Here is a 25,986-nt window from a genome sequence, read left to right as displayed (position 1 = left end):
GACTTCAACTCCCAGAATTCCTGAGCCAGCATGAGGGAAACTTTGGCCCCTTCATGACTCGTGGACTTCAACTCCCAGAATTCCTGAGCCAGCATGGCTCAGCTTGGAAACCTCTCCCTTTCCCCTCAGCATGGCTGGCTCAGGAATTCTGGGAGTTGAAGTCCACGAGTCATAAAAGAGCCAAGGTTGCCTACCCCTGAGATAGACCCTTGCTGTCACACAAGCAGGCAAGTTTCCAAGCACACAAATTCTGATCACATCACCACAGGGATGCTGTAACGGTCGTAACTTCAGAGATCGTGAATAAGCGCCATTCATTCACTGTCATCATAACTTTCCACAGTCGTTGAATAAATGGCTATAACTCAATGACAATCTGATATTCTACAAACTAGTGATATACAGTAACTTTCAACCTGGCTATGTTTTATGATTGTATTTTATGATTTATGAGGACTGTATTTTATAACTGATCATGATTTATCACTTGCTGTTTGCATGTACACTGAGAACTTATGCATCAGAGACAAATTCCAGTCTCCCTTGGCCAATAAAGTTTTCTATTCCCATCTATTTTTTTTTTCTATTCCCATTCTATTTTCTGTTCCATCCCATCCCATCCATTCTCACAGCCATTTTACTGGTTACATAACTCTACTGGACGACCAACGACAATTCACTTGGTCTGTACTTTCCTGGACCTCTTCCTATAAAACAAATCTGTGAATTTGCATTTATTGATATGCATTCGCAGTTACATGGGTGGTAGCACTTAGCTAATCTTGTAGTGTTGCGTTGGGTTAATACTCTGGAGGGCAAGGCCGGAATCTACCGAAACACGGCAGCATTCTGGCTCTGGCGGGGAAGGTACAGCCAGCATGGGTGCTGCAGGCAGGATGCCTGCTCACTTCAGCACCCTCCCTGACCCTCCAACACTTTGGCCCTGGGCTGCCGCCTCCCTGTTCACTTCTCAGGCAGGCCAGGCCAGGAAGGTGGCCCACCAGCATCCCTGGGGCAAGCTTCGAAGCTCTGCGTCTCCACCCCACGCGCGGGCCGCGCTCCGCTGTTTGTATCGAATGTCATCCTGCCCCGTACCCGAGTACTCGCCGCCTGCTGTATAATAAGACACCCTCCTAAAATAAGACCTAATGGGTCTTTTGGTTCAAAAAAAAATAAAATCTAAGACCTGGTTTTATTTTCGGGAAAACACGGGTAGTAAAAAAGAAATAACAAACAAGCCAATAAATAAACCCAAGCCCTGGAAGAAAGCAATCGCCAAACAATTCCAATTGTTGCCAAGGAAACAACACAGACTTACCCGTGTAGTCAACTAGGAGTTCAGTTCAGTTCAATTAGAGGGATTCGTTATTACATATTGCGCGCGGCAGCATCTCTCTCTTATCAAGAGCGAGAAAGTGGTTTGTGTAAACACCTCAGACAGCCCTCCCACCCATCACCCACCCACCCCCAATTCATATGAAGAAGGGAAGAAGGAAGGGAAGCACATTCAGCCTTGCTAGACTCTAGTACAGGGGTAGTCAACCTTGGCTCTTTTATGACTCGTGGACTTCAACTTCCAGAATTCCTGAGCCAGCATGGCTCAGCTTGGAAACCTCTCCCTTTCCCCTCAGCATGGCTGGCTCAGGAATTCTGGGAGTTGAAGTCCACGAGTCATAAAAGAGCCAAGGTTGACTACCCCTGCTCTAGTACCACAGCTGTTTTCAGAGAAGTAGCTTCTGGGGAATTACTATCTGAATCTCCTTGATGCGGACTCCATTTCATCATGCGGTGTTGTAGAATCCAACATTTGGTACGCCTGGCTCACTTTGCACCTTCCCTAACTTACTGTAATTAATATGATTATTAAAGCTAAAAGCAGCAGCTTTAAAAACACCAAGTCTATATAGTCTGCTTTAACCCAGACTTTCTCCATAGTTTGGGACCCAAAGCACACCACACCCGACCCAAGTGCACAAGTTATTTCGTGTTCAGCAATTTTCTCCTCAAAATGTTCAATATGTAAGAGCAAGCCACTAGGTAGAAATTAGGCACTATATTTAGGACAGATAATAATGCCCCAACTGTGCAAATACTGAATGACAACCCGAGGACGGCAATAAATCATCCTTTTTCTTTCACTGCAGTGCCTCCCAAAAGACATAGTCATGCTGTGTAGCACATTCAGCCAACTTTGTGGCAACTTATCCTCTATTGTGCCATTAGATATACAGTTATCTAACGAGCTAATATGAAATTACAAGGTGCTTTCCTATCCTGATCTCTCCTTCTCCTGTAGTTATATTGAAAACTGCAAGGAAAGCAAAGAATATTTCCTGAGCAGGGGTGTCCAACCTTGGCAACTTTAAGACTTGTGGACTTCAGTTCCCAGAATTCCTTAGCCAGAAGTCTACAAGTCTTAAAGTTGCTAAAGTTGGACACACCCGTGGGCCGGTTGTATCGTGCGGAAGCCGCACCCACCCAGCCCAGGTCCGGCAATGTGAAAAAAGTCACAATACGCCGTGACATGTGTCATATGTCATGTGACACGGGGAGTTTGACACCCGTGCTCTAGAGTATTCTAGACCTTTAACAAACGGATGTCAAACAAATACCACTTTAATACCACTTTACAATGCCTTGGTAAGGCCACACTTGGAATACTGCATCCAGTTTTGGTCACCACGATGTAAAAAAGATGCTGAGACTCTAGAAAGAGTGCAGAGAAGAGCAACAAAGATGATCAGGGGACTGGAGGCTAAAACATAAAACATATAAGGAACGGTTGCTGGAATTGGGTATGTCTAGTTTAATGAAGAGAAGGACGAGGGGGGACATGATAGCAGTGTTCCAATATCTCAGGGGCTGCCACAAAGAAGAGGGAGTCAAGCTATTCTCCAAAGCGCTGAAGGCAGGACGAGAAGCAACGGGTGGAAACTGATCAAGGAGAGAAGCAACCTAGAACTAAGGAGAAAGTTCCTGACAGTTAGAACAATTAACCAGTGGAACAACCTGCCTCCAGAAGCGGTGAATGCTCCAACACTGGAAGTTTTTAAGAAGAGACTGGACAGCCATTTATCTGAAATGGTGTAGGGTTTTCTGCCTGAGCAGGGGGTTGGACTCGATGACCTCCAAGGTCCCTTCCAACTTTATTATTATTATTATTATTATTATTATTATTATTATTATTATTATTATTATTATTATTATTATTATTATTATTATTATTATTATTATTATTATTATTATATGCTCTGAGCACACCGTTCTTTCCATTCCTGATGGAATGGAAGTAGTACAAGATCCTGGGTTACAGTTCTGTATAATTTTGCGTGTGTGTGTGTTTGAGTCAATCCTGGTGGCTGCCTGGACTAGTCTCTGCAGTTGTCTTGGCAAGATTTCTGAAGTGATTGTCCACCGCCTGCTTCCCATACATGAGGGGGTGTGACTGGCCCAAGGTCACCCAGCTGGCTTTGTGGGACTAGAAAAGTGGGACTAGAACTCACAGTCTCCCAGTTTCTAGCCCAGCATCTTAACTACTGCTGCACCAAAGCCGTCCATACTTCTAGACCAGGGGTCCCGAACCCCCGGTCCGTGGGGCCACGGCATGCCAGCAACCGGTCCGAACAAACAAGCAAATCCTCATCCACGAGATGCAGATAGCACACAACACCACACACCCTCTGTTCCATGGAAAAACCTTTCTCCACGGAACCGGTCCCCGGTGCCCAAAAGGTTGGGGACCTCTGTTCTAGACACTCTGAGAAGAAATTACAGGGTAAAGAACAGCTTTTGCACTACTAAAAATGCCTGGTTTTTATTTTCCTACTATGAATTGGAGAAGATGGACGAATAAACAAAGAGTGTAAGAGCTCAAAAAGGCATAAAGTGGAAGGACAAAGAATTGTATCAACAGAGGTATTAATTTTCCTCTTCATGAGAAGAGCCATTAGCTAAATATCCTTTCTTTTCTAGCCAGTGAGGTATTTTTAGCTAAAAGTTTCCCCCTACGAGCATCAAGTGCACTCTTAAAAGCTTAAGATTCACATACAAGGTGCTTTATGCTTCAAGGAGAGTTGTCTTCATGTTGACACTATGATGCTGAGAGCCAGATTTTCAGAATGGGAAAGATCTAGCCTCCTTATATATATTCTCTCTCACACATCAGTTGAGCCAAAATGTAGACAGGTTTCCATTATAGTCACCAACAAAAGACAGGAAACTACAGAATCCCTCTTATTTTCTGCTCAGCAAGTAGTTCTGCGGTTGTCAGAAAGGCTGGGTGGATGTTTCCACAGGAAGTTTCATAGGCAATGTCAATAGCTAATTTAAATATTAAACGTCTGAATTAAGATGACTAAATTTCACAAAATCAAAACAGAGTGAGAAAAATTTCAAAATGGTAGAAAAAAAATTGGAGGGCTCTTATCAAGTTTTATATAATTTGTCTCCAAGGATATATATATATATATCAGCCCTGTGGAAGAGGTAATGGACAATTTGATTTCAAACTAGGCAGAACTGTGTACATTCTTCATCTGTTCTCCAGATGTTAGCAAGAGAAAACCACTCAGCAACAGTCAAGTTTTATAATAACATAAAATATTACCGCTATTTTTGGAGTAAAATTGACATAATCTGGTTAAAGGTCTTCATAGCTATCCAAAATGTGTAAACGAACACCATGTCCAACTATGCACTTAGTCAGCTTTAAGATGAGTAGATTTCAGCTTTCAGAATTCCCCAGCCAGCCTTGTTGTCTTAAAGTTGCCACGGTTGAGAAATACTGGTCTAGTCCAACCAGGTTACCTGAACAAGGCAATATAGAACGGACTTCTATTTTCTGATATTTTCCCAAGGAAAACTACCCATGGGCAAAACCATTCCTTCCTTGGCTTCAAGTATGGTGTAGGCCAGGGCTAGGCAACCTTGGCTCTTTTATGACTCGTGGACTTCAACTCCCAGAATTCCTGAGCCAGCATGGCTCAGCTTGGAAACCTCTCCCTTTCCCCTCAGCATGGCTGGCTCAGGAATTCTGGGAGTTGAAGTCCACGAGTCATAAAAGAGCCAAGGTTGCCTACCCCTGGTCTAGACTTAATCAGTTTTGCTACGCTCCAAGAAGAAATAAAAGGTAGCAATGGAAACTTAATAGAGTACTTCTAATGTGATCAGGCCATCACTGGTAGCCTAAATATACAATGCTTGAGATGTACAGAAACTTTATGAACGAAGGCGTGTCCCAGGATGATGCTGCCAGATCCAATCTGGGTCGATCATTGGGACCAGAGGTTTTATCTTCCGAGCTTTTGGGCCCGTCCATGAGCCCATCTTCAGGGAATTTCTCTCTAGGAGAGTCCAAAAGCCGTGATGGCACAGTGGTTAGAATGCAGTCCTGCTCACTCCAGGAGTTTGATTCTGAGTGGCTCAACGATTTGGACGAGGGGATAGATGGGGAAATCATCAAATTTGCAGACGATACCAAGCTGGCAGGAATAGCCAACACTCCAGAAGACTGGCTTAGGATACAGGAGGATCTGAACAGACTTGAACACTAGGCGCTATCTAACAAAATGAAATTCAATGGTGAAAAAAGCAAGGTTCTACATTTAGGCAAGAAAAACCAAATGTACAGGTATAGTATAGAGGGTACCTTGCTCAATAGTAGTAACTGTGAGGGATCTCGGAATCCTAGTGGACAATCACTTAAATATGAGCCAGCCGTGTGCTGCAGCTGCCACAAAGGCCAACACAGTGCTAGGCTGCATTAACAGAGGGAGAGAATCAAGATCACGTGAAGTATTAATACCATTTTACAATGCCTTGGTAAGGCCACACTTGGAATACTGCATCCAGTTTTGGTCACCACGATGTAAAAAAGATGTTGAGACTCTAGAAAGAGTACAGAGAAGAGCAACAAAGATGATTAGGGGACTGGAGGCTAAAACATGTAAGGAACGGCTGCTGGAATTGGGAATGCCTAGTTTAATGAAAAGAAGGACGAGGGGGGACATGATAGCCGTGTTCCAATATCTCAGGGGCTGCCCCAAAGAAGAGGGAGTCAAGCTATTCTCCAAAGCGCTTGAAGGCAGGACAAGAAGCAACGGATGGAAACTAATCAAGGAGAGAAGCAACCTAGAACTAAGGAGAATCTTCCTGACAGTTAGAACAGTTAACCAGTGGAACAACCTGCCTCCAGAAGCGGTGAATGCGCCAACACTGGAAGTTTTTAAAAAGAAACTGGACAGCCATTTGTCCGAAATGGTATAGGGTTTCCTGCCTGAGCAGGAGGTTGGAGTAGATGACCTCAAAGGTCCCTTCCAACTTTATTATTATTATTATTATTATTATTATTATTATTATTATTGTTATTGTTATTGTTATTGTTATTGTTATTGTTATTGTTATTATTATTACTATTATTATTATTATTAGTGGCAGTAGCTTGCAAAGCTACTCAGACACACCCTCAGTGACACAAGGGATTCTCTTTCCAGAAAGCTTCGCATTTATCTTGGCTAAAATACACAGGGTCAAACAGAAAAGAAAGAGAAAATTGTATCCAGTCTCAAACATACAAAGTCCCAAAAGGTACAGAGTATGATTAAGAAGCACAGGCTCATTTGATAGAAGAGAGAAAAAGTTTGCTGGCATAAAGTATACCAAGGAGGCTTCTTATGTTCTAAAAATAAAACACACCATTGGTAACACAACCTTTCCACCCTCGGCAGAATGCACAGGTATTCCTCAGCCATCCTTCCAAAGAAATAATCAAAAGTACTAGAACATAAAGAATAGCACGCACGTGGACAGAAAAGTCTTTGGGGACTGATAGGATTTAACTGAAAAAATAACGTCCCCCTTCCACCGAGACTTCACTGGCACAATTTTAAGGTTGCTTTAAATTAAGCAAAGACTTTTCTAAATACGGAACAAATTTCCCAGAGGTTAGAACTTCCCTATAAATATTAGCATGGGACTGATACCAATCAGTCATGCATGCCTATTCCGACAAGGATGATTGACTGGGAAAGAGAAATCGCATTTAGGAAGCCAATGAGGATTTTGCCAAGAACTATAAACCGCAGACTGTAGAAGGAACATTGCGAAGTTTTGTGACAGGCTTTGAATACCTGAAATATATTCATTCCTGCTCCATCAACAAAACCACTTTAGAGAGCCTTTAGGAGAGTTGACCATAAATGATAGGAGGCATGACCATTTTGAAGAGGTATGATGAACTTCTTTTTTTCTTTTTTTTTTACAAAATGTTATTAAGTATATATAGATAAGGAAAAATAGGAACAATAAAGGCATGGTAAAGGGAGGGGGTGGAAGGAAAGGGGAAGGGGAAGGGAATAAGGAATTAGGGTAAAATAGGGATAGGTACAATCACATATTTCAACAAACAAGCTACCGTCCGGATCATAATAGTGAGTAAATATCATATTCAACCATTTTTTAACAAAGCCTAGACTATAACATATTAAAACAATTAGTAAACAAATAGGTTGATCTATTAAGTAAACACTACTAATATAATCTCAAAAAATCTTAACAATCAAAAGTAACAAATGAAAATCAGTAAATCAAGAAAAATAATCACATCATCAAAATGTTAGTTAGAACTCAATTAAAAATCAGTCATCTCTCCTAAAATATTGAATCCTTCAAGTTCTAACATGTCTCTACCCATTGATAAAAAAATTTTCCCAAGTTCTAAAACAAATTGAATCATCCTTTTTCTTTCATTTCTAATGTTAGTCTATCCATTTCCGCACACTCTAAAATTTTAGTAATTATAATCTGGTCAGATGGTAAGTTCTCATTTTTCCAAAATTGGAATGGTATGATGAACTTCTGACCCTGGATTATCAACTCCTCATGTTCCCAACAACTGACCACAGTGCCTCCATGGCAACTTGATCTAAAGCAAGAGAGTGGTCCTTCCTCTGCAAGTATTTAACACATTAATTCTTTGCACGTTAAAAATGGTATTTCAGCTCATTGGGAACCGTCTCACACCTGCATCCCCCTCACAAGGACTTTGTTGCATTGCTGCGATTAAAATCAAGCAAGAAATCAAATCAGATCCAAACTTCAAACACGTAGTCAAACACACAGATCTCACTCTGTAAGCATAAATCGTTTTTCTTCTATCTTCACCCTATCCACAGCCTTTGGGTTTTCATTCCCAGAAAGAGATACAAAACGGATTATTTGGGAGAGTGTGGGGAGAATGGCTTGCTTCCTCCAAAGCAAGCAAATAATACATCTAAAAAGAAAATTGATGCAGGATCACAATCTGACTGAAACTGAGTCTTAACAGTCTTTTCCAATATCCAGGAGCTGAAGTTAAGGTTTAATAATAATAATAATAATAATAATAATAATAATAATAGTAGTAGTAGTAGTAATAATAATAATAATAATAATAAATAATAATAATAATAATAATAATAATAATAATAATAATAATAATAATAATAATAATAATAATAATAATAATAATAAAAAAAGTTGGAAGGGACCTAGGAGGTCATCTAGTCCAACCCCCTGCTCAGGCAGGAAACCTACACCATTTCAGACAAATGGCTGTCCAGTCTCTTCTTAAAAACTTCCAGTGTTGGAGCATTCACCGCTTCTGGAGGCAGGTTGTTCCACTGGTTAATTGTTCTAACTGTCAGGAAGTTTCTCCTTAGTTCTAGGTTGCTTCTCTCCTTGATCAGTTTCCACCCGTTGCTTCTCGTCCTGCCTTCAGGCGCTTTGGANAGACAAATGGCTGTCCAGTCTCTTCTTAAAAACTTCCAGTGTTGGAGCATTCACCGCTTCTGGAGGCAGGTTGTTCCACTGGTTAATTGTTCTAACTGTCAGGAAGTTTCTCCTTAGTTCTAGGTTGCTTCTCTCCTTGATCAGTTTCCACCCGTTGCTTCTCGTCCTGCCTTCAGGCGCTTTGGAGAATAGCTTGACTCCCTCTTCTTTGGGGCAGCCCCTGAGGTATTGGAAGACTGCTATCATGTCCCCCCTCGTCCTTCTCTTCATTAAACTAGACATACCCAATTCCAGCAGCCGTTCCTTATATGTTTTAGCCTCCAGTCCCCTGATCATCTTTGTTGCTCTTCTCTGTACTCTTTCTAGAGTCTCAACATGTTTTTTACATCGTGGAGACCAAAACTGGATGCAGTATTCCAAGTGTGGCCTTACCAAGGCCTTGTAAAGTGGTATTAATACTTCACGTGATCTTGATTCTATCCCTCTGTTAATGCAGCCTAGCACTGTGCTGGCCTTTTTGGCAGCTGCAGCACACGGCTGGCTCATATTTAAGTGATGTTTAGCCTATCCTGGAAAGTTATACCAAGTAGAATGTAGAAAGTCCTTTTGCCTAAAGCAGAATGAAAGGAGCTCTCAAACATCACTTCACTTATGGACACAACCTGGAACATTAAATAGTCTTTCCCCAAAATCTAGGCATGCAGGTTGGCCTTGAACTACTCAATTCAGTGACCAATCAAACTTGCATTGAAGAAGAGGTACCTATGAGTGGTTTTCAGAATTCCCACAGTCAGTTTCCCGCAGCCACACGATCACCATTGGTGACTTCTTTGCCAGCTCCCTACAGGCAAAATACTGTAAATGGAGAACTTGGCAGGGGATTGCAAATGGCAACCACGCAACATCCTTGCTTAACAACTGTAGGGATTCACTTAACAACAGCAACCTGTCAACATTACAAGCCACCGAGAGGCACCTCTGGCCAACAAACAAGGGGTGCTGGAATTGCCATTGCTAAGCAACACAATCACACGAATCATGATTTATGACTGTGTCCCTGTAGGAGACGAGCAAGCTGAGCTTGAGTGCGGGGTCAAACACATCATCAGTTTGGAGTCCTACGCCCCCATAAAGAACCTAGATCCAGCCCCCCTGTTGACTTGACTGAATGTAATTCCGATTCTTGTGTATAGGTCAGGGGTGTCAAACTTCCGGCCCACAGGCCGGTTGCATCATACGGAGGCCGCGCCCACCTCAGCTCCGGCAATGCAAAAAAAAAGTCACGATATGTCGCGACACATCACGTGACACGGCGAGTTTGACACCCGTGGTATAGGTAGCATGAAATAAACTTTTAGTCCTTTTGAACTCTAACCTTCTTGCCCCTGACAGTCATTTAGCCACAGCAATTCCAATCCCAATTGCCCTCATTAACTGAGGCTACCTGTACGTGAAGACAAGATGCCCCAGAAATCAGGGCACCGACTGAGAAGCAAAACATAAGATTAGATGGGAAGCAGGTTATTAGGAGTGGCTTTTCATGGTTTCTGGCCACAACTGCCCAGTTATCTTCCAGCCAGAACAGCTGGTGCAGATGTGGACATAAAGACAATGGCTTTGGCACCTCTGTGCCAGCCATTTCTAATAAGAATACTTTCTTTTTTATGCAGGTTCCCTCCCTCCTTTCCTTCCCTTCTCTCCTGCTGCAACAGCGACCCTGCCACAACGCAAGCAAGGACAGGTCTTGGGCTGGCTCTGTCTTGGTTTACAGAATTCCTCAGCTAACAGCTGCATTGCAGATGAACCATCTTAAAGTGGACATAGACATCATGAAGACGGGCAGAAGGCCACAGAGTTAGAGCTGATCCAACAGGGCAGCTTGTTAGAAACCAATGGAGCAGTTCTGCTCTCGTTTACTCCACCATCACAGAGATACGCGAACACAACTTGCCATTTCAGCTATGCTGTCTCTTCATGCAGAACGACCTCTAAAATGAGGAACTTTTTAACATCTCTCTATATTACTGTCTCTTTCGTTTTCATTGAAATGTTTCAAATATCTGCCTTGTAAATTTTCAAACGTAGCTCATAAAAAGCACAAATTAAGTCCATTTCTGATTTACGGGTTATAAACAGGCATACTCTAAATTTAAAAAAAAACAAAGCAAATAGTAATTTAAATGAAAAAGCACAATCTTGTAAATAAGAAATAGGTTTTGAATAAGAACAAGGAATGCACAATACTACATTAAAACACCAAGTGACCATTGTTTTAAATACAAGGTTGCGTTAAAGACTGAACAATTCTAAATGGTGTGTGTGTGTGTGTGTGTGTGTACACAAAAGGTGCAGGGACCTTTTTATCATACTGCCTCCCTTCATAAGGTACAAGACAGTGAAGGTTTCCCAATGTATATACTATACCACATAACTAGATGATTACAGAAAAAAGAAATACACAGATATTTCTTATGTGAACCCCACACTGTTACGGCCTGGTGTTCTTGCATTTAGTAGCTCTGAATATCAATAAACTATTAGGTCTTAAGTCACAATTGAAGATTCCTTAAAGGTTGAGGAAGATCCCTAAGAGGTCACCAAAATAGAACTATTTGGGCCAACCACATCAACTCAGCCCCAATAACAGAGAATATTTGAAGCTCTAAGGGGCTCTATTTGTGGCCAATGGTGCTCTCTGAACTTGGTTGATTTGTTGCAGACATTTCATTATCCAGTTATCCTCAGATGTTACCTAATTGTGCAATAAAATGCCTGCTAGAAAACAACCAAGTTCAGAGAACAGTCTGCTGTTCCTTGAATCAGCTTCATCAATAAGAAAAAAAAATGCAAAAAGCAATCTGTTTACCTGCTGGCTGATTACATTTTACTCTGTGTTCATTTATTTAGAATAAAATACCCAGGTAATTTATAGAACAATAAAAATGTTAATAATAAAAAAAATCTGCATCTATCCTACTTTGTGAAAATACAAAAAGTCTCATAAAAGCAGGTCTTTTCCCCTCCCTCAAACCCCCACTGATCGGTTTTCCCTGGAAGGATCCTGTGGGAAATCAGAAAACCTTTTGTCCTATCTGACGTAAAACAGTTAAGCTATATTAGTGTGCCTTTGACTCTGAAAAGCAATATATATTGGGAAGTGTATCTGGGAAGCAATACACACTGCTTTGTGCTGTTTCATCTCCTATTTAGCTGAGCTGAGAAACTAGGACAGTTCCACAGCATAACAATCTAGGCATAATTAGTCAACCCCCTCTTCTGAAAACCGAATCTGAACACCAGATAGTTTTGGAGAGATTTCCGTTATCCAATGTTTGTCTTTATTTCTCTTTTTATGGTTTTACTGCTATATTGTTGTGATGGTTTTCTTTTTAATCTTGCCCAATCAATGTTTTTATCTGTATTATTTTCTATGTAAGCCAAGAATCCTATGCTTACTAAGGTGTAGAACAGGGGTAGGCAACCTTGGCTCTTTTATGACTCGTGGACTTCAACTCCCAGAATTCCTGAGCCAGCCATGCTGAGGGGAAAGGGAGAGGTTTCCAAGCTGAGCCCTGCTGGCTCAGGAATTCTGGGAGTTGAAGTCCACGAGTCATAAAAGAGCCAAGGTTGCCTACCCGTGGTATAGAAAGATGTTTAATAAATAACTATTCCAAGATCAGAAAATATCACTTTAGCAAAACTCCCTCAGAGAGACAAGAAAGATTGGTAACTGTGAGAAGGCTGCTTACTTTTACAAATGTTCCTGACAGCAGCAAAATACAAAAGGAATTATGATCTAATAAGACTTAAAGAATTACCACAAACCAATTTGTTGTGGTAAACACTAAGCCACATAAAAAAGGAGGAATTTGTGACATACAATTCCAATTTAATCCTGGGCTGATTTCCCCCAAATGGGTCTACCATCTCTGGTTCCTGACGCTTGAAACCTGCTAGCCGTTTCATGAACCCCCAATCTGTTTGATCAGCAGCTATGTTGGCTGAGTTAGATGCAAGTTGTAGCTGTAACATATTGTATCTAGGGGAGTGCCAAGTCATTGTTAATATAAAGAGCCTACAACTGCCAGATGTTGTGTATTATAATAAGTCAACATTCAAGTGTAAAAGCATATTTGGATTTTTCAGTAGGAGACTGGTGTGCAGCTGTCAAAGAGCTCACTACTTTATTTGCTCATCTGTTTTACTTTTTCAAAGTTGACTTCAGATTCTATAAACGCCCTGCTGGGAACGCCAAACCACAACCTTTCCTAACAGCAAAGATAAAATTCTTTTTCACGATGGTTCCTCCTATGGCTCAAAAGAAGCAATCCTCGTCTCGTAAGATAGATGTTCTCATATGTACCCATAATAAAACTTTTTGCAAGGACTTATGAATGCACGGCTGCTAAAAAAAAAAAAAATTCTCCCTCATTGGAATGCATGCCCAGCTGGTTTAAACTGGTTTTGTGAACAAGCAGAACATTGTCATTTCTGCCTTGCAAATGCTTCATATTACATTTAGCTGAGCTGAGAATTGAGGCGATTCTCCTGCATGATAAACTATGCACAACATAACGAAGAAGTTATAAACAGTGTAAAGTTGAATTACTTTGATTTCTGCATAAAAGGCATGGATTTTCTCTGGAGAATCAGAGGAAAGCAAGATAAAACCAACGATTCTTCATGCAGTAAATTAACTATTAATGTTGTTAACTATCAATTTAACCTATTGAGCAGTTTGCTCTTAGAGAGAGCCAGTTTGGCCTAATACTTAAAGCACCAGGCTAGAAAGCAGGAGACTCTGAGTTCAAGTTCCACCTTAGACATGAAAGTCAGTCCAATCCACTGGGTCAGGGGTAGGCAACCTTGGGCTCTTTTATGACTCGTGGACTTCAACTCCCAGAATTCCTGAGCCAGCCATGCTGAGGGGAAAGGGAGAGGCTTCCAAGCTGAGCCATGCTGGCTCAGGAATTCTGGGAGTTGAAGTCCACGAGTCATAAAAGAGCCAATGTGGCCTACCCCTGCACTGGGTTGTTGTAGTTGTGGGAAAAATAGGAGGATGAAGGTGCTTTGTGTATGTTCTCCAACTAGAGTTATTTGCAAAATAATAAAGGCAGGATACAAAGAAATAAAATATTTCTTTGTGTTTACATTCATGTGTATGTGCCTCTTCTCAATACCCTGAGGGAAAGTGAGGGAAGTGGGATTGTGCTTCAAACAGAACCCCTGTAGACCAGAATGCTGTAGATCAGGGGTAGTCAACCTTGGCTCTTTTATGACTCGTGGACTTCAACTCCCAGAATTCCTGAGCCAACATGGCTCAGCTTGGAAACCTTTCCCTTTCCCCTCAGCATGGCTGGCTCAGGAATTCTGGGAGTTGAAGTCCACGAGTCATAAAAGAGCCAAGGTTGACTACCCCTGCTGTAGATGCACCACTGGCCAGTGGCAAAATGTTTACTGTCTTTAGGGGCTCCTTATATGGGACTGGTGCCATGGCAAGGCTGAGGTTTTTCCAAACCAGCTGTACTGGATGTTGCAGCACACGTAGTACAGCAGTGGCAGCCTCCTCCTCCCCCTCCCCAGCATAGCAGGATGAGATGGATCATGGAATGATTTCCAGTACCCCTCTGCTCTGGTATTTAATCAACGATGTTACTTTTGTCAGCAAAGCATTTGTGAGTTCCCGGGAGAACGACCATCACCTCCTGCCTCAGCCAAAGTCGCTATAAAAAGAACCTTAGTACTAAGGTGACCAACTTTTTTACAATGAAAAGGAGGACACAAATAAATTGAAGAAAAAAATATCGTAAATAAAAGAAACATTTTATTCATTGCAACAATAATGCAGACAACTTGCATGTGCAAAGTTTGCCAGCCGGGTGTTTTGGCGTGCTCAGCAGCAATTCCTATTGGCTTTCAAAAGCCAATAGTGGGAGTAGCACAGCTCATGCAAAAGTTGAAAAAACAAATCAAAAAAAGGTGCCGGAACGCCGTTCTGGGCGTTCTATGAGGGGAAAAAAAGCCCTGCAGATTAGTCTTCAAATATGAAAAAGGAGGACATGTAGGAGGACACTTTTCGAGGGAGGACAGAATTTACAAAAGGAGGGCTGTCCTCCCTAAAGGAGGACAGTTGGTCACCTTATTAGTACACCTATACAAATTGCATCCAAATGCACCTAGCTCTTAACCTATGAGTAGGCAAGCACTGTGGAAGAAAGAGGGCAGACATAACATTTTCAGTTCAGAAAAACATAATTAACCTTCTTATCGACTCTTGAAATCAACAAGTAATTTGTTAGTGTAAATCAGTGTTCCTCAAACACGGCAAATTTAAGATGTGTGGACTCCAATCCCAGAATTCCCAGTCAACTTGCTGGTTGGGTAATTCTGGGAGTTGAAGTGCACGCAACTTAAAGTTGCCAAGTTTGAAAAACACTGGTGTAAATGAACTAATTCAGTTATTTATAACCTGTGCCGTGTGTAGAAATGGGTTATGCCCCTCAATGAAAGAGGTTTTTCGTCTGACAACAACAAAAATGTAGAGAATTCTTAATTCATAATTTTCTCTCTGCCCTTAATCCACTAAGTGGCCTAAAGTAAGGCATGCTCTAAGTTTCAATCTTCCCTTTTAATTTATATAACCTGCATTATAGGATTGTTATAAACAAGATTCACAGATGGTGGGTGCTTTGAACATATTTAAAAATATAAATGTATTTTAGTTCGTATTACACAGACAGGATGCACAAATAGCTTAAGGATAAAATCCGAATTAAGCAGCAGCTGATGTCAGTAATATTTCCAAGCCCTCTTAATTGTCCTCTTTTGGCATCACACAAGGCAAAAGGACACACAGGGAAATCAAGCTGACATAATTCTGTCTGTATACCAAGTTTTCTAACAGAGCCGCTAAACGCAGAGTTCTGAGCTTTTGGGCTGGATGTTTGAAGACTTTTGAGCCCTCTCATTTTTCCTTCTTACAGCAAGGGTGGCAGAAAATGGCAATGTAAAAACACCTTTCCTCAAAGTAGGTGAGCAATAACCGCCACAAGCATCTTAAATTTGAAATGTCTGGAGCTTGAAATGGTTTCAAATGCAAAATGAACTGATTCAAACTTCTGGGATGTGTTTCAATCATTCTGAAAAGGTTCCAAACCAAGGCCAATTCTGATTTAAAGCTGACATTTTTGTTAACCGAAGTTCAGCACATCATTTAAACCCAACCTATCTGAAATGCACATATACAAATATACTGATAACTGTAGTGGATTATCTATGATGAAATCTGAATAGGAAGAATCGTCCTGGAGCATTTGGTGGTTTCTGATACCACTGACATACTCCTGGACTTAATAATAATAATAATAAAGTTGGAAAGGACCTTGGAGGTCATCTAGTCCAACCCCCTGCTCAGGCAGGAAACCCTATACCATTTCGGACAAATGGCTGTCCAGTCTCTTCTTAAAAACTTCCAGTGTTGGAGCATTCACAGCTTCTGGAAGCAGGTTGTTCCACTGGTTAATTGTTCTAACTGTCAGGAAGTTGCTCCTTAGTTCTAGGTTGCTTCTCTCCTTGATTAGTTTTCATCCATTGCTTCTTGTCCTGCCTTCAGGCACTTTGGAAAATAGCTTGATTCCCTCTTCTTTGGGGCAGCCCCTGAGATACTGGAACACTGCTATCATGTCCCCCCTCGTCCTTCTCTTCGTTAAACTAGACATACCCAATTCCAGCAACCGTTCCTTATATGTTTTAGCCTCCAGTCCCCTAATCATCTTTGTTGCTCTTCTCTGTACTCTTTCTAGTGTCTCAACATCTTTTTTACATCGTGGTGACCAAAACTGGATGCAGTATTCCAAGTGTGGCCTTACCAAGGCATTTTAAAGTGGTATTAATACTTCACATGATCTTAAGAGTAAAATGTAAGAAAAAAATTATATAAAATGTTTGATAGATATTTAGATTTTTAAAAATTGTTCTGATAAATTATACTTAGAGAAAGTATGGAGTGAATAAATATCATATAGTTTTTTGAGTAGTTGTATTGTTACTTATTGCATTATTAGAGTTAAAGTATGTACATATTGATTGTATTATGTTTGTTTAGTTAAACTGTAATTTAGATATGGAATGGGATGTGTGTTAGTCCTGTATTTGGTTCCGGGAAGTCCAGGGGGGGTAGGAGATTAGGGGATTTATAAAAATTGATGTATTTACATTTTATAGGTAAATATTTATTGTATTGATAAGAGGAGATGCTCAGCTGGTATCCCAAATTGTACTCGAGGAGGTGGTTGGAAAGGAGAGGGGATGTAGGTAGGTGGTAAGGAGGAAGGTGGAGAGGTTGGGGGGTCAGAGGGAGGGAGGAAGGAAAGGAAAGTGGATGAGGGTGGAGGCATGGCGGGGACTGCCGAGCGTCTCTGAAAATGTATTGACTTGGATTATTTTTCTTTTTTCTGTTTATGTACGTAAATGCATCATAATTTTTGTTGTTTAATTATAAAAATCAATAAAAAAATTTATTATTAAAAAAAAAAAACTTCACGTGATCTTGATTCTATCCCTCTGGAAGGTGGGAAAAGCATTTTGCAGTGCTTCCACACTTCCTGAGTAGATGGACTCCGGGCAGTCTGTGTGAAAACAGGTAAGCCCTTTAGCACTTTAGTATGAAGTACCACAGGGCTCAATTCTCTTCTGTACAGCTGTGGGGGGAAATTATGACCATTTGGGGTTCAATTATCCTCAGTATGCAGATGGTACTCAATTATACAGTTCCACCCAAACAGGAAATGCAGTGAAATCCTTTGTGTGTGGAGAATGCAAGGGTCTGGTTGGGGAGAACTGAAATAGCCGAGGCCAAATAGAGCCTAATTCAAAATTCAGCTATCACCAGGAGAACATCAACTTTAACTCTCAGTGGGGCTCTGCTGCCCCAAAAGGAGATGGTGAGCAGCTTAGAGGTCCTCCTGGACTCTCATCTCTTGCTGGAATAGTAGTAAGAAAACTGTAGCCCAGAGGTCTGGCAGGTATGGCTGGGCCAGGAGGTGCTGGCAATGGTTATTCATGCTCTCAACACTTTCTGGAGTTCTGTAATTCACTCTACCCTGTTCTTGAACATCATCTGGAACAATCTGCGCAGTAACAAAAGCAATGGGATACTTGCCACAAAAGATCAATACTGTGAAACGCGCTCTGATTGCAGTTTCCAGATGCAATTCATAGTGCTAGTTATACGGTCTACATCTGTTATCTGCAAGACTGCTTACTCAGAAAAGAATCTACTCAATAGGCCAGGGGCAGGCCACCTTGGCTCTTTTATGACTTGTGGACTTCAACTCCCAGAATTCCTAAGCCAGCATGGCTCAGCTCAGAAACCTCTCCCTTTCCCCTCAGCATGGCTGGCTCAGGAATTCTGGGAGTTGAAGTCCACGAGTCATAAAAGAGCCAAGGTTGCCTACCCCTGCAATAGGCCCTGCACAGAGCAAGAGGGGAACTGGAAGAGAGCCTCCTCAGCAGGATAACTCCTCCTCTAGAGTGTCTTTCTACCAGGAACAAGACTTTCACCTTCATTCTTGGTATTTATAAGGTTTCTGCAGACCTAGCTAAGTAGTGAATAGTGGGATGGTCCTGGGATGAATGACGGTGAATTGGTAAATACTATAAATTTGTTTTGGTATATAATTTGATTGTGTGTTTTCTTCTATTTTGATGCTATATTGTTTGCTTATAAATCCACTTAAAATCAACTAATTGAAACAGCATAAAATCACTTGTAATCAACCAATCTTGCATTTGGCATGAACCCTGCCAACCAAACCTGGTGGTAGGTCCTCAATGAAATAAGTCCTGTAGTTAAAGGACCTAGGTACGTTTAGCCTACGGAAAAGATACCTTGGCAGTCCTCAAGTATCAGAAGGAACACGAAAAGTTTACTCTGTACTGTCCTAGGGCACTTGATCAGGATCTGTGGCTTCAAATTACAAGGAGATCCAGGTTAGATATCAGGAACCTCCTGACTTTAATTCTCTTTGCTGATTAAGGCCTCCTGGGAAGGGATGTGTGGTTAGGTTCTGGCAATGGTTAATTCCTCTTTAATGGAAAAGGTACTTCTGCTGCCTCTTAACCAAGCAGTGGTTTGCCTCCTCCTCAAGAGACCATCACTAGACCACATCATTCTAAACAATGTTTTACCATTTTCTAACTTTTCCTTCCTAAGTTCATTGCAGCTTCAGAGGACTCTGGAAAAAGGGGTTATCTGGACTCCTTTTAACCAGAGTCCAGGGACTAAGACAGCATTGATCGTACTCTTGGATAATCTCTGGCAGAAGCAGGATTAGATAGTGCATCCATCACTTCTCTTCTTGATCTCTCAATAGTTTTCAGTATCATCAATTGTGGTGCCCTTCTGGACCTGCTCCAGGAGTTGGAAGTGGGTAGCATGATGTTGTGCTGGTTCTCCTCCTCCTTCCTCCAGAATTGGTTCCAATCAGTGTTGAGAGAGGGGAGAGATCCAACTAGTGACCCCTCCTTTGTGGAGTTCCTCGGGGCTTTGTAGTCTCGCCCCACCTATTTAACATCTATATGAAGCCATTGGAGGAGGTCATCCAACACTTTGGGGTGAAGCATCTTCAATATGTGATGATACCCAGCTTTGCATCGCCATGCCAGGCTATCTGAATGATGCCATGGAGGTTTCATCTAAGTGCCTGGGAGCTGTGGCGGCCTGGATGGGGCACAACAGGCTTCTGCTCAACTCAAAGAAGACCGAAGGGCTTTGGGTTTTTGGATCTCCTGGTTCCAGGAATCTTCCATCTTTGGTTGTGGATGGAATGGCTCTGCCCCAGACAGACCGGATGTGCAATCTGGGGCCCTCTTGGATTCACAGGTCCTGATCAAAGAACAGCTGGCAGCCATGGCTAGGAGGGCTTTCCCACAGTTTAGGGATGTGCATCAGTCACTCATGTCCTTGTGACCTCCAGACTGGACTTCTGCAGTACACTTTCTGTGGTGCTGTACTTGAAGAGTATTTGCAAGTTTTAGTTGATGCAAAATGCAACAGCACAGGCAGTTACTGGTGCCAATTACTCAGCACTTACGACATCACTGTTTTGTGAGCTACACTGACTTCTGGTGTGCTTCCAGCTGCAATTCAAGATGCTGGTTGTCACCTTTAAAGCTCTTCACGGTTTAGGATTAGGTTACTTACAAGACCATAACTCCCCAATTGTTTCTACTCATCCCATCCGATCTGGCTGGAGGGCATATTTCGGGAGCTAAGGAATGTTGGCTGATGGGGCTCAGAAGGAGAGCCGTTTCTACCTTGGTACATGCCCTTTAGACTAGAGCAGGGGTAGGCAACCTTGGCTCTTTTATGACTCGTGGACTTCAACTCCCAGAATTCCTGAGCCAGCCATGCTGAGGAGAAAGGGAGAGGTTTCCAAGCTGAGCCATGCTGGCTCAGGAATTCTGGGAGTTGAAGTCCACGAGTCATAAAAGAGCCAAGGTTGCCTACCCCTGGACTAGAGCATCATTTCCCCTGAGATTAGACTGGCCCTGGCCCTGCTGCCTTTTCATAAGGCCTTATGGCATGGATAGAGCCCATTTCCTGCTGTATGGAGGATAGTTTAGATCAGGGGTCTTCAAACTTGGTCCTTTTATGACTTGTAGACTTCAACTCCCAGAATTCCTCAGCCAGGCACGCTGGCTGAGGAATTCTGGGAGTTGAAGTCCACAAGTCATAAAAGGGCCAAGTCTGAAGACCCCTGGTTTAGATTGTGCCTTGCTGCTATTCTTGTTTTGTATCATTTATTTTGTGTTATTTGCTTTTCTGTAAGCCGCTTAGAGTTACATAAAAGTAAGATGAGCGGCTATATAACTCAAGTAAATAAATATAATTTAAGCTGTCCAGGCAGTGGAACAAGCTACCACATAAAGTGTTAGATTCTCCTTTGTTAAAGATTTTCAGACAGAGGCTAGACAATTATCTGTCCGAGATGCTTTAACCAATACTGCTCCCAGCAAGAGGCTGGACTAGATGACCTCTAAGACCACAACCAATTCTCGTCATTGCTTTCATTTACTGAAGAAAGTCCTTGGATGCTAAATATGGTGTGGCAATTAGAGAAGGGCCTGGCATTTGTCACCTTGAAGTCCTGGAATATTTTCTGGGAGTTTTCATTATGTACTACAAACCAAAGTAAGACTCTGTAGCACAAAAAATGTAGTTGCATTCTCCACACACTCAGTCTTTCATCTCAAGGCAATCTGCAACTTCAGTGTGTGACCCAAGAACGTAACATCTTTCAGAGGCACTTGTGTGGTCACTTCACAACATGGCTGTCATGGGAGATTAGCCTAGCCACAAAATGTCTGCCGTAGCTGGCATGGCCAGTCTCTCTCTCTCTCTCTCTCTCTCTCTCTCTCTCTCTCACTCTCTCTCTCTCTCTCTCTCACACACACACACACACACACACACAAAATGGAATGGCACATTTCCAAACAAAGCACTGAGGCACAGCTCCCCTCTATTTTTATTTCCTAAGAATGCCTGAAGGGAGGGCAGAGTTTACTCAGAAATAAAGATGATCTAAAAGCTTGTCAGTTTTTACTGAAAGAATCTAAACATGTCAGCTTGGAAGTACCAAGGAAAGTGACTACAGGTACAAGAATGCCCATCATCCTCAACAGCTGGGATTGTGTTCCCATTAAATCCCACAGAAGCAAACCATTACTTGCATTAAGTTCTTTGATGAGATTTGGGAGAAAAAGAAGACCAGATCAGACCGAGCTTAGCTGCAGCTCAAAAACCACCACAACAAAAAGACTTAGAAGAGCAAGGACTGAACATTCACTCTATGAAACTATTGCATACCAACCGCTGAGTATACTGATGTTGGAATAATAGACATCTCTCAGTAGGATAATCTATTTGTTCCAGGAGACACAAAACATCAGGAGTCTGGTAGTAACTTTTCTGAATAACGTGTTATTAAAAGACATACGTTTTTGTGAGCTGCAGCTCACTTCGCTGGATGCACAGAGCGAGCAGCAGCGTCATCAGATAAAGTGATAAAGCTCATGAAAGCTTCAGTCCTTCAGTCCAGTGTTAGCAGGAAAAGTTGCTATCCAATTGGACAGGGCATAACTTAAGAAGAACAGTGTTGAATTTAAATTAAATTTAAATTTGTGACTAGCAGGGGCACTGTTACCCATATGAAAGGTATCAGGTCAGTCTTCCTCAGCCAAAAAAGCCCACCAGAAATGTGGAAGTTAACTTGCAGAACTTCTGGTCATGCCAGCCCGCCATACAGATCCCATGGCCTTAAGTCCACACTGTGTATCAGATTTGTGCTACGTAAGACTGTTTAATCCAAGCATACATCAAAGAGACTGATTTTCTGGCTTCAATATCAGCCATTTTTGCAAAGTACATCAGTTCATTGGCAGGCATCCATCCAAGATTTCAGATTCCTTATATAATGCAGCAATTACGGCATTAGAGTTTACACAACAATGGAAAGAGACTCTTCTGCGCTGGAGTGAATCCTCATGTATTTAGCCTTAAAGTTAACTCAATCCAGGATTCCCTTCAAGACATTTCCTGAAAACAAGGTCTACAGCCACGTTAGTATGAATAAGAACACTAATGATATGGTTTTTCTGAAATGAGATAACAAATTCGCTGCTACACGTAACAATGGGAAATCACCACAACGTTCAACGTTCTCTATTTTTTTTCCATTTCTCGGGAATATTATGTATTTTTGTGTTTAAATTTATCTCCATTTACATAATATATGTATTTGCAATAAATTTCTAAAAACAATGGCATTTTAAAACCATTTAATATAACAGAAGTTGTACGCATCCATTATGTTACTAATATTATGAGGCAATTCATCTCCAGAAATGAAAGCTATTTTCCCTATAGAAAAAGATACTAGCTGCATAATTCTAATGCATATTTGAACTGCATCAGTGAATTTATAAATGAGACAAGGTTTGAACTAGAAGTGTCTATACTCAAATTATGGCCTTTGTCACTGTGCATTTTTCTCTCACTTTATCAAACACTGACAGCCATCTTCTAATTGGCAAGACACGTCCCTATTATTTCAATGTTTTGTGCTTCCTACAATCAGTCTGCATCTCGTGCCTTTTTCTCCACGTTTCCAGGACAAATTCACATTTTCTGGAAAAGTTTAACTAGGTCAGGGGTAGGCAACCTTGGCTCTTTTGTGACTCGTGGACTTCAACTCCCAGAATTCCTCAGCTTGGAAACCTCTTCCTTTCCCCTCAGCATGGCTGGCTCAGGAATTCTGGGAGTTGAAGTCCACAAGTCTTAAAAGAGCCAAGGTTGCCTACCCCTGAACTAGGTATATTAAAGCTAATTAGCTTCTAATGGTTGCTACTCCAGAAATGCACCACATATTCCTCCAGGAAAGAGTGCTAATGTTGCAGATATATCTAGATCAGATTTCTTCACAAAGGAAGACATTTGAGCCCCATTTCAGTTACCAGATAAATGAATTGGTGTTTTTTTCCCCCTCAAAATTGTATTCTGGGGATTCCACAAAAAGGTTGTTAGGCTTTCATGAAAAACTAAAGAGGGGAAAATATCACAACCAATTTTGTATTACTAGAGCTTTGCCTCTTGATTGGGAGTTTTGGATTCTTCAACATAAAAAGTTTAAAACACGATATCCCAAAACTGAAATTTGAGAGTCACTTTGGTGTAGTGGTTAGGGCACAGGAAACTGGGAGACCATCAGCTCTAGTCCCACTTTAAGCACAAAGCCAACTGGGTGATCTTGAGCCAGTCCCTTTTTCTCAGCCCTAGGAAGGAGGCAATGGCAAACCACTTCTGAAGATCCTTGCCAAGAAAACTGCAGGGACTTGTCCAGAAGCCTCTAAAAATTGGACACGAGTGAAAGGGAAAAAGACAGCCCTATCTAACAAAGCATATTACCAAATATTATTACTTGAATATCGTTGCTCAGCTAGTTCTATATTTGGTTTTGTTATTCAATAAAGTTTTTAACAGACTAGTTAGTACTTGTCAATCCTGCCCCTTTAAACTCCAACATCATATGGGTGTCAATTTCAAATACTTGAAGATAATCACAAATTATTTTCAGCACTACACTACAGCTAATTTGTATATTAAATCAAAACAATCCAGTCAGAGATTCAAAGACCATCTGCTGACTTTCCAAGCTAAATTTGATTCCTTCTACTCAGTTACCCATTTCCTGAAGCTCTTTTGCCCATCTGCACTCAAGATACTATTTGGTCTTACTTATTTAATCATTTTGCTCACTTTCACATACTTGGGATTTTTTTTTCTTTAGCCCAAGGGAGGCAACCTTGGCTCTTTTATGACTCGTGGACTTCAACTCCCAGAATTCCCGAGCCAGCATGGCTCAGCATGGAAACCTCTCCCTTTCCCCTCAGCATGGCTGGCTCAGGAATTCTGAGCCATTCTGAGTTGAAGTCCACGAGTCATAAAAGAGCCAAGGTTGCCTACCCCTGCTTTAGCCAATTTCAAATCAACACCTTAACTCTAATTTTCATCCTTGGCTACATTGCCTTGTAACTGTGCCTGGAATCTAAAGCTTCATAGGGCATGTACTCTTAGGGAGAATGGGAGGAAGCAATTTGATTAGATAGCAGGAACACTCCATACCTCGCTTAAAAATAGTTTTCAAAGCAAGACTCGTCAACCCACATTACACTCGCCACATTCCAAGATTGGCTGAAATTGGGCAATGTGATGCCAATATTGATACTGGTCTGTTTTGATGTGGTTTTTCAGGATGAAGACCCGATACGAGCATTTTGCTTCCCAACTGTCATTCATACCCTCTAAAACTAAGCTTAAAAGCTACCAGAGTACTCCTAACATCTCATCTATGGAGATTCTCAATCATCAAGGTCATGGTTGTCCCAAAGGTGCTTTTCTAAAAGGCAACTAGACTTTGTTTGTTTTTTCTTTGAAAACGTTTTGCTTCTCTTCTGAAGCATCTTGGATAAGAAGCAAAACATTTTCAAAGAAAAAAAACCCAAGAAAGTACAGTTCCCTTTTGGACTTTTGGGTCCAAAAGCATCTCTGGGTCCTACCATGTGACTTCCAGTGATGCCACACTGGCAACAGATGAGCTCCAGCATCTCCTTCAGAAGGATGATTGCTGGTTCCAACCCCACAAATGTTCCCCAGTCCTGTAAACTGAAAGAACAGCAACACCTGCCATTTTATCAAGCCAAATTAGATCCTAATCAGGAAGTAAGGATCTGTTGCTAAAAGATCCAACTGCATCATAAGGAACGGCTGCTGGAATTGGGTATGTCTAGTTTAATGATGAGAAGGACGAGGGGGGACATGATAACAGTCTTCCAATATCTCAGGGGCTGCCACAAAGAAGAGGGAGTCAAGCTATTCTCCAAAGCGCCTGAAGGCAGGACAAGAAGCAACGGATGGAAACTAACCAAGGAGAGAAGCAACCTAGAACTAAGGAGAAACTTCCTGACAGTTAGAACAATTAACCAGTGGACCAACCTGCGTCCAGAACCGGTGAATGCTCCAACACTGGAAGTTTTTAAGAAGAGACTGGACAGCCATTTGTCTGAAATGGTATAGGGTTTCCTGCCTGAGCAGGGGGTTGGACTAGATGACCTCCAAGGTCCCTTCCAACTTTACTACTACTACTACTACTACTACTACTACTACTACTACTACTATGAGGAAGGGGAAAGAGGTCATTATCTTACCTTTCTCCATATACTTTTTTCCTTTCTGGATTATCTCTTTTGTTCATAAGGCTACAACACACAATGCATTTTTCATTGATTATATGTAAGTGACTTGGGGAGCTTTTGTTTGAAGGGCAGGAATAAAACGCTATAAATAAGATTTATTTGGTTGGGCGATATGGGATCATTCACATCATTCCACCCCAATTTTCTCCGGGGCTCCCTTATTCAATTGCAAAAAAGTGAAAAGGGGAGAAAAGACTTTCTTGACTGTTTAGTGAGACATAAACATTACAGCAAGTCACAACCTTAATGCAAATTAGTTCCTCAATGGCCCATATTTAATTACATGAAGAACAGGGTGCTTAATTGCAACATGAGCAAGCAAGGAAGTTATGCTTCCGGGCTTAAAGCTGGGAATCACTATTAAAAGTGATTCTCTTCCAGGCCAAGAAAAAAGAAAAAAGAAAAAAA

At 41.5% G+C, this 25,986-nt stretch overlaps 1 protein-coding gene across 1 annotated transcript in view; it reads right to left on the bottom strand.

Annotated features, from left to right (window-relative positions):
* The window catches only part of LOC107293182 (calcium/calmodulin-dependent protein kinase type II subunit gamma), a gene marked incomplete at its 3' end in the record, with an annotated part of 164,650 nt that extends 140,028 nt beyond the window's left edge, over positions 1 to 24,622 (bottom strand). Inside the window, 1 exon segment of the mRNA XM_015822325.1 lies at positions 24,491 to 24,622. Within this exon segment, the coding sequence (XP_015677811.1) occupies positions 24,491 to 24,622 (132 nt within the window).
* Between the last annotated feature and the right edge of the window lie 1,364 nt (positions 24,623 to 25,986).

This window comes from Protobothrops mucrosquamatus, unplaced genomic scaffold, assembly GCF_001527695.2.
Source record: "Protobothrops mucrosquamatus isolate PMUCROS unplaced genomic scaffold, P.Mucros_1.0 scaffold1524, whole genome shotgun sequence".
In the NCBI taxonomy this organism is placed as follows: Eukaryota; Metazoa; Chordata; class Lepidosauria; order Squamata; family Viperidae; genus Protobothrops; species Protobothrops mucrosquamatus.
Note: the sequence above shows the minus strand (reverse complement) of the source record. Positions and strands in the feature narration are given on the sequence as shown.